The sequence below is a fragment of the Rhinolophus sinicus genome, chromosome 8 (assembly GCF_057876585.1).
Source record: "Rhinolophus sinicus isolate RSI-liver-muscle chromosome 8, RSI-T2T, whole genome shotgun sequence".
NCBI classification, from domain to species: Eukaryota; Metazoa; Chordata; class Mammalia; order Chiroptera; family Rhinolophidae; genus Rhinolophus; species Rhinolophus sinicus.
In genome coordinates, this window is record NC_142508.1 from 12,628,945 (window position 1) to 12,636,740 (window position 7,796).

Below are 7,796 nucleotides of genomic sequence, written 5' to 3' on the forward strand. Positions count from 1 at the left end.
TCTGACTTATTTCCCATTTTCTTTTCTCAATATGGTCTCCACGGCTTGCTGAAATGTTTTTAAGGATTGTGGGGGCTGGACACCCAACTCCCTCTTGTTTTGAGCTTGGCTCACAGCTGGATGTGATCCACGCTCTACCAGGAGTGATGTAGGGGCTTCCACTACACCACCTAAAAGCACAAAACCAAACCACCCTACTGCCTAAAGCATAAGACCCAAACTCCACTAACCCCTGACCTTTTGGAATTAACACACACAGTATTATGTGCTGTGGGCAACCCTGCGCCCTCCTGGCCTGTTTCTGCCCGACCCTCACTGCATCCTGAGTGCCTGTCAGCATGCCCTCCTCCTGCTGGTCCTCCCTGCCCACCCACACCCCTTCAGGATGCACGCTCATCCTCCAATAAAGCATGGCAAAACTCAGCTTAACTCTCCCTCACAATACCTGCTCAGCATCTACCCGAGACCCCAACAAGACTCCCATTTTGTTGGGTGAGGGCAGCGTAGAAGAAACCATCAAGCTAGTCCAGCCTCAGGCTCCCAAACATGCAGCCTGGCCCTGGTGTGGGCTCTGATGCTGGTGAGAGCGCCTAACGGTGCCTTTTCCTCACTGTCCTGGGGCCTGTCTGCCTGCTCGCTTCTGCTCCCAGGCCTTACGTCCCAAGTGCAGCATTGAAAACACTTCAGAGGCTGACTCCATTCCATTCAAATCCCACAGCTCAGGTTTACCCCTCCTTGGGCTTCTCGCCTTTCAAACAGAAAGCTTTTAGTGCAGACACACAGGTTTCCTGCTCCTCAGACCTCATTTTCCAGCTGGCTGTGGGAAGAGGTTTTAAGGAGACAAATATGGAGGGAGTGATTCTACTAATAGCAAGCGTTCTCTGCCTTCATTCACAGAACAAAACGATGCACATCTACCAGTCAGAGTTGGGTTTGTCCTGGCGCACAACTTGTGAGAGCAGAAGATCCTAGAGGTCAGTGGTTCTAGCACCTTCATGGGACCAGAAGAAAAGCAGGTCTGGCCCATGTGGGTTGCCCTCCAGAGGCTGGTGCAGAGCCCAGGTTTAACCTGCAGCTAAAGCACTCCAGTGCTGGCCAGGGTGGTTTTGTGACTGGAAACCCGTTGATTTTTCTCCTTAAGCCTTGATTGATTTAAACTTTCCCAGCCCAGCCTACTTCCCTAGGATTGAGGGTGAATATTCAAGAAGAGGGGAACATGCTTTGGAGAAACCAAAGGCACCACAAAGGTGGAAGGGACAGCTCCTGGCTTCAGAGGAATCCAGTCTCCAAACTTTGGATCGAGCTCCCCTATCTGCACCTTCTAGTAGGTGGAGAGTAATCATTCTATTATTAGCTGACTTTTTGTAAATCAGATTTCAAATGGCTGTCTCGACAATTTCACATTTTGGGGGCAGACTGTCAGTTCTGATCATGCTTTGCCTCAAAATGCAGTAGCAGAAGATTCACCTGTGACTGTTTGTGCTCATGTTTTTAGTGTGTGACCTGGGAGTTTCCTTGCTGGCCTCTTTTAGGTTGTTTGAAGCGCTATGATTTTAACTAAAGCTAGATGCTAACTCCACCTGTAAACTGCTCAGCATCAGGCTGAAAGCAGACCAACGACAACACCTGGGCAGCTTGGCGGAGCCACCCTGTTCACAGAGGGAATACCTTGGCCGCTAATTTGAAGTAAATATTAGTAACACCTACTTTACGATAACAGATGTAAACAGTGGCTCTAATTTCTCTTCCTGCACTCTCGGCGCTCACCTTGAGCCGCCCGCCCCTGGGGTGTATGCTTCTAGCAGGGAGCGTTGAACTAGGCAGCTGTGCGAATCCTGAGCTTGCACAAATGCAGGCTCCTGTCCTCCCCGCACCCTGATTTCTGATTCAGGGGGCCCAGGAATCCACACGTTAACGAAGACCAACCAGCAAGCCTCAAATGGAGCCACATTTGGGGACTGTTCAAAGAAACACTATTCTGTCAAATAATTTTTCATGACACTTGTTAAAGAACAGTAAGGCAGACTTTATTGTAAAGTGGGGCTGCTACAGTGGGGTTTTTCAGTGGGGGAGAGATTGGGCTCAACTCCTAATACAACAAAGAAAAGTGGGACTTGATAGCCAAAGAGCAGGTTGGGGCCCAGGGGGTAGAAAATTATTAAGAGGAAACATCAGGGATAAGGGGGGACTCTGGCTAAACCGACCTAACAGGGATCTTGCTGAAGGCAACGTGCGTGATCAGATATCGAAGATGGGGGACCAGCTCAGCAGGATTCTTGCTAAAATTGAACAACGTGGAGATGAACGCGGAAGCCCAAAAGTCAGGGCCTAGTGGAGAAGAGAGTTCAGAGGAGCCTGACTAGATTTTGGTTAAGGAGAGAGGCTGTCAGGACCCAGGACAGCGGGGCCGGCTTTTCGCAAAGGGGGCGCGCCCGGGCCTCGCCTGAGCCGGCGGCGGGCGCCGGAAGTGCGGAGGCTGCGTTGAGCGGGGGCGGGGCAAGCGCTGGGGGCGGGGCCGGCGGAGGTGAGCGCGGGGCCGGAGGACGGGGCCGGGGGGCCCCGGGGGGCCTGGGGTGGGGGCCGAGGGCCGGGGCTGGGGCTGGGGGCTGGGGGCCGGGGGGCCTGGGGGGGACCCGGGGGCCGGGGCCGCGGGGCTCCACAACAGCCGGTTCCTGCCTGCCGGGCCCGCCCCGGAAGCCAAGAAGGGGGCGCGAGCCCGGAAGGCAGGACCTGGGGCTGGCGGAAACCTAGTCCTGCCTGGAGCGCTGGGGCCTCGCTGGGTGGCCTCCCGCGGGTCGGGAGGCAGGGACGTGGGCGGTTCCCGTTATCCGCGAGGTCCCGCGTGGATGTCCCGTGTTTCCCGGCCTGTCCCCTCCAGCGGGTTGGCGCTCGTCGTAGCCTGGGCCGCCTGTGGTCCCCGATGTAGCAGGGCGGCCTTGAGCCCGGCGTGCTGGGCACGTCACGTGCTTGCGGGATTTTCCCAGCTCTCCCCGCGCGGCGTCTGCCTCGGGGGTTTGGAGTCTGCAGGGCCTGATTTGTAGTCTTGTGGAAATTGCTAAACCTCAGTGCCTGTCTGTAAAATGGGCTTAATAATAATTGCCTCTGTCAAATAAATGTGTGCGTCCACTGCTACGCTGTGCCAGTGCCTAGCGGTTAGCAGTGCTCACGGACGTGGGAATGACTTGGGTCACTGCCTGAATTTTAACCGAAATGGGTACATCAGCAAAGGTCTGTCCTCTGTGGCCGGAGAAGTTAGGATGATGTCTGATTCATTTTTTTTCATAAGTTGTAAACAGCCATTCTAGATGAGCAATAAATGATCAGGTCGTGGTTCAGAGAGGAAGCTCTTCTTCTTGGCTGACGACCCTTTTCTAGGTAAACCTCCGCTCCAGTGAGATCCCACCTAGGCAGGAACCCTGAGCTGCTTTGAGAGCTGACTGCTAAGTGGAAGGAAGACTACCTGAACCTTTTGAGTTACAGGATGGGAGGAAGGGGCTGCGATGGAATCGAGTGGGAGTGGGAAGAAGAGAGGCCAAGGTAGATGAGAGGCTGCCTGGGTCCTTCTGGATCTCGCACGTCAGGGAGCCAGGCACGGCTGTTTCTCATCCCTTCTGCTGGTTAAAATCTGACCAGTCAGAAGTATCTTCTGATTAATGGAGGGGGTGTTGGCCAATGAAACCTTGTTGTAAATCAAAATGGCCTCAGGGTTTCTTGTAACTACACCAAGACAGAGAAAAGAAGTCTGGAGAGAGATCGTTGAGAGGTTATTTTAGGGTAGGACAGGCTGAGCACCCTGGGCACAGAGCATTTGGGGTGGCAAGGAGAGGGGTGTGCCTCCCTTCTTCCTTTCTCCCTCTTCTGTGCTGAATGGCTCAGGCAGATGCTACAGGAGGCATTTCTGTTGGGCCTGGCTGCCTGTGTGGGGCCCGGGGACCTGTGGCAGGGCAGAGGGCTGCTTCTCCCTGAGCCCGTCAGCTTGCCCACTGCCACACCTCCCTTGATACCCTGTGAATGGCCCGTCTGAGTCTCGTGGGCTGGGCTCACCACCCCAGTCACCTCTAACCTGCCCTGACCAGTACTTGTGGCTGATGACTAATAGTATTCTAGCTTACTTAATTCACTGGACTTTGTTCTTCCTTTAGGAATTACAGCTTGACTCCCAGTTGGGACAAACAGATCTACAATTCCTGGAGTGATGAATCGGATTCACTGTCCTGAATTAGAAAAGCAAGCCAGTAAGCATGGGCCCTGACTCCTCTTCATGAGCCACTAGAGAGATGGCAGCCTTGAATTCTGGGGATAAAAAGAGGGTCCTTCCTGCCTGGATGACAGCCCAGGTGGCTGAGAAGAGAATGGTGCCAGTGAAGAGGAAGAGAATGGCAGCGGTGCCGGTGGCTGCAGCAAGGTGGGACAACATCTGGCCAGGGGCCTCCTTCGGAATCTAGAGCAGGAGGGATGCAGGGATTTGGGGGCATCACAGTCGCTGAGCCAGGTCTTCCAATGTTGGCAGAACGGTGAGGTGGGCAGGCGTTTCTATCCATAGATAGCACCTCAGCTTTTATGAGGCTCACAGGCTGCGTGCGGCAGGCAGTGAGCTATCCCCCCACAGACAGGTGCCCCGGCCCCTATTGGTGAGTCTCCACTGTCAACCCTTCCTGTGTCCGATCCCAGATCGTGGTTCTCTTTCTCAGGATCACACACATTAGCCAGGTTCTCAGACACCACTTGTCCAAAATGCCAGTCTTTTCACTTGTAACAAAAATTGTGACCATCCAGTGGGCAAGATGAGTGGACCAGGTGGTCCAGTTTTCCTGCAGGTTGATCTCCAGGGACAGACAGAGGAGCAGCAAGTCGCTGGGCCAGCATGAAATCAGAGGCTGTGGGGTGGGCCAGCTGAATGATGGTAACTGGGGCTGCCAGGGAGGGGACGTCACTGTACTCTCCTGATGGGGCACCTGGAGCTCAGCCCCCCCCCCCCCCCCCGTGGCTCGTCCTTGTCTAAGGTTTCTTCGTTAGCAACCTCCCTCTCTGATTGTCACAGCCCTTCTGTTCAGTGTTCATGCAGTCAGCTAGGTTTCAGGCAGGTCTCGGCCCGATGGTCTGTGTGGCCTGCTCACATCCAGTGTGCTGTGTCAGTTGGCTCTCAGGAGCGGCTGTCATGCCCTATCTCCAGATCCCTGGGGGAGCTGACAGTGGGTGAGAAGCCCTCTCTGTTGCCTCCATGACCCCCCACGCCAGTCACTGGTCACAAGGATGAGGCAGTTCCGTTGGTGCCCTGAGGAAGTTGCCTCTCTGAGAGCCCGGGGATGCGACACTCTTGCTCACTTTTTCTTCCTCCTCGTGAGACCTGAAGGTCATCTGTCCCCAATCCTAGCGTCGCACCTTTCTTTCAGACTTCCTGCAGTGAAGACTGTGTACTGCATGAGTGAAGCCGAACTCGTAGACGTTGCTCTGGGCGTCCTGATTGAGGTAAGGTCAGGTGTGTCGGTCCTGACTTTTAGGACCCGAAACTCTTAACAGGCAGAAACTAGACGACACCCTTGCTTAATGTCACTAGAAGAGACGCCCTGCGTTTTCAGGCCTGGGGGAGCCCTGGCATCTGTCTGCCCTTCAGCCCACCTCTTGTCCCCCGAATCTCTCAGGCCATGCTCCCCTTGGCCTCTCCCCCTGTGAGTGTGCACCCATGGAGAGGGAGGGGTGGCTGGGAGAGGGAGAGGGAGAGCAGCCCTGTGTGTTGGAGAGGAGTGTGTGCTACTGTGGGTGCGGAGGGGACAGGAAGTCTAACTGCTGTGTTCTCTGAAGGGTCTTTTGGGTGACATGAGTGCTTACCACTGTACTTCTCCTTAATTAGCAGGATACCGCTGGAGTCTCCTGGCTCATAGTAATTGTAGCGCCTTAGAGTTGTGTGTAGTTAACTAGGTGATTTTATAGGGCATGTGTGCGTATATATATACACACACACACACACATTTGTATATATGGTATGTTACTATTTCATTTAATCCTTGCAGTAACCCAGTGGTATAGTTATTTCAGATACTATTATCCCCATTTTACAGATGGAAGAAATTGAGACTCGGGGACTTTCCCTTAGTTACGAAGCCAGTAAGTGACAGCTTAGGCCCACACGCAAGGTTTAGATCCAGTGCTCCTTTCATGCTGTCACTCTGCCTTTCCAAATAAGTTTTTTTTTTTCTATTTAGTTTTCGGCTTAGGCAATCCTCAGGCCCCTGTCCCCTTCTCTCCCTGGTTGGTCTTGATTCCTTAGAGAACTGCGGAGAGGTAGGTGGGGCGGCGGTCCCTGATTTGGGAGCAGTGCCAAAACCTAGTCACATGTTGGTCTACTACCCCCATTTCTACTATCGCCAAAACAGCACATTAGAGAAATAAAACACATGTGCTTGCCTGCTATTTCTTCTATTTCACAGAGCCGAAAACAGGAAGCGGCGTTGGAACAGCTGCCTCTGTCAGGCGCTGATAAACTAGAGCTCTCAGCACCACCGTCACCAAGCGTAAATCAGGATGAAGACAATGGCAAAGGTGCCCCTCCCCCAGGCCTTCGCCCTTGTCAGGAGCCTGCGGGTTCCTGCCCCAGAAGCCCTGAGGAAGACGAAGATGTGCTAAAATACGTCAAGGAGATATTTTTCAGCTAAGGGGCAGGCTACCCAGGACTTTCTTCCCAGAGCAGCTGAAGGAGAGTGTGCTTTTCCTGTCAGCCTGGGGGCTGCTCCCAGCTCCACACCTCCTTGGGCTGGGGACTGTCACCTTGGAGCAGACACGCCGGGCCTTGGGAAGTGAGGAATCAATGAGCTCCCATTCGAACTCCTCTCACAGTGTGTCCTCTTCCAGCTCGGGCTCTGCCATCCCAGTTGTCTGCTGTGTAAGGTTACCAGGCTCCAGGGGAAATTAGGTTGTGCTGGCAAACTTATTGGAACCAAAGAGTCATCTTAATTTTCAAAGAAAAAAACAGCTAAATATACTGGAATTCTTCCACTTTAGTCAGTGCACAATCTCTCCCTAAGGACGTAACTGGTTTAAAAATACTTTCCTTGGGGCCGGCAGGCGGTTAGAGCTCCGTGCTCCTAACTCCCAAGGCTGCCGGTTCGATTCCCACATGGGCCAGTGGGCTCTCAACCACAAGGTTGCCAGTTCAATTCCTCGACTCCCGCAAGGGATGGTGGGCATTGCCGCCTGCAACTCAAACCTTGAGCTGAGCTGCCGCTGAGCTCCTGGATGGCTCAGTTGGTTGGAATGCGTCCTCTCAACCACAAGGTTGCCGGTTCGACTCCCGCAACGGATGGTGGGCTGTGCCCCCTGCAACTAGCAACGGCAACTGGACCTGGAGCTGAGCTGCGCCCTCCACAACTAAGACTGAAAGGACAACAACTTGACTTGGAAAAAAGTCCTGGAAGTACACACTGTTCCCCAGTAAAGTCCTGTTCCCCTTCCCCAATAAAATATATTAAAAAAAAAAAAAACTTTCCTTTACAAGACAACCACTCATCCATCCCTGAAGGCATGCTCTGCTCTGGGAGCTAGAGGCTCACTGGGCGCAGATTGTGAGAAGCCCCTACCCATCAGACAGGCCTCCCCCAGTTGTGCCCTTCCTTCCACTTGGTGACCTTGGCCTTCACCCCTAGGAAGGCAGTTTTTTGTTTTGTTTTTTTTCCTAATGATTTTATTAGGGAAGGGGAATAGGACTTTATTGGGGAACAGTAGTGTGTTTTTCCTGGGACTCATCAGTTCCATCCAAGTCAAGTTGTTGTCCTTTCAATCTTAGTTGTGGAGGGCACAGC

The 7,796-nt window shown here is 53.4% G+C and overlaps 1 protein-coding gene across 3 annotated transcripts; it reads left to right on the forward strand.

Moving 5' to 3' along the window:
* Positions 1 to 2,482: 2,482 nt before the first annotated feature.
* On the forward strand, positions 2,483 to 7,674 carry CYREN (cell cycle regulator of NHEJ). Of its 3 annotated transcripts, none has more exons than XM_074315346.2 (4): positions 2,483 to 2,524; positions 4,143 to 4,405; positions 5,394 to 5,469; positions 6,429 to 7,674. In XM_074315346.2, the coding sequence occupies exons 2-4, from the start codon at positions 4,278 to 4,280 to the stop codon at positions 6,651 to 6,653; spliced, it is 429 nt and encodes a 142-aa protein (XP_074171447.2). In that variant the 5' UTR covers positions 2,483 to 2,524; positions 4,143 to 4,277; the 3' UTR covers positions 6,654 to 7,674. The 3 variants fall into 3 exon arrangements, with proteins under 3 accessions (XP_074171447.2, XP_019606377.3, XP_088656037.1); XM_019750818.3 differs by lacking the exon at positions 2,483 to 2,524 and adding an exon at positions 2,638 to 3,375; XM_088799911.1 differs by lacking the exon at positions 2,483 to 2,524 and adding an exon at positions 2,638 to 3,228.
* The last annotated feature ends 122 nt before the right edge of the window (positions 7,675 to 7,796 follow it).

Bases quoted from the DNA above. Each gene is read 5' to 3' on its own strand.
- CYREN (XM_074315346.2), top strand. From the start codon at position 4,278: ATGGCAGCCTTGAATTCTGGGGATAAAAAGAGGGTCCTTCCTGCCTGG. The intron at 4,406-5,393 runs GTGGGACAACAT...CCTTTCTTTCAG, and splicing joins GTGCCGGTGGCTGCAGCAAG to ACTTCCTGCAGTGAAGACTG. The intron at 5,470-6,428 runs GTAAGGTCAGGT...TCTATTTCACAG, and splicing joins CTCTGGGCGTCCTGATTGAG to AGCCGAAAACAGGAAGCGGC.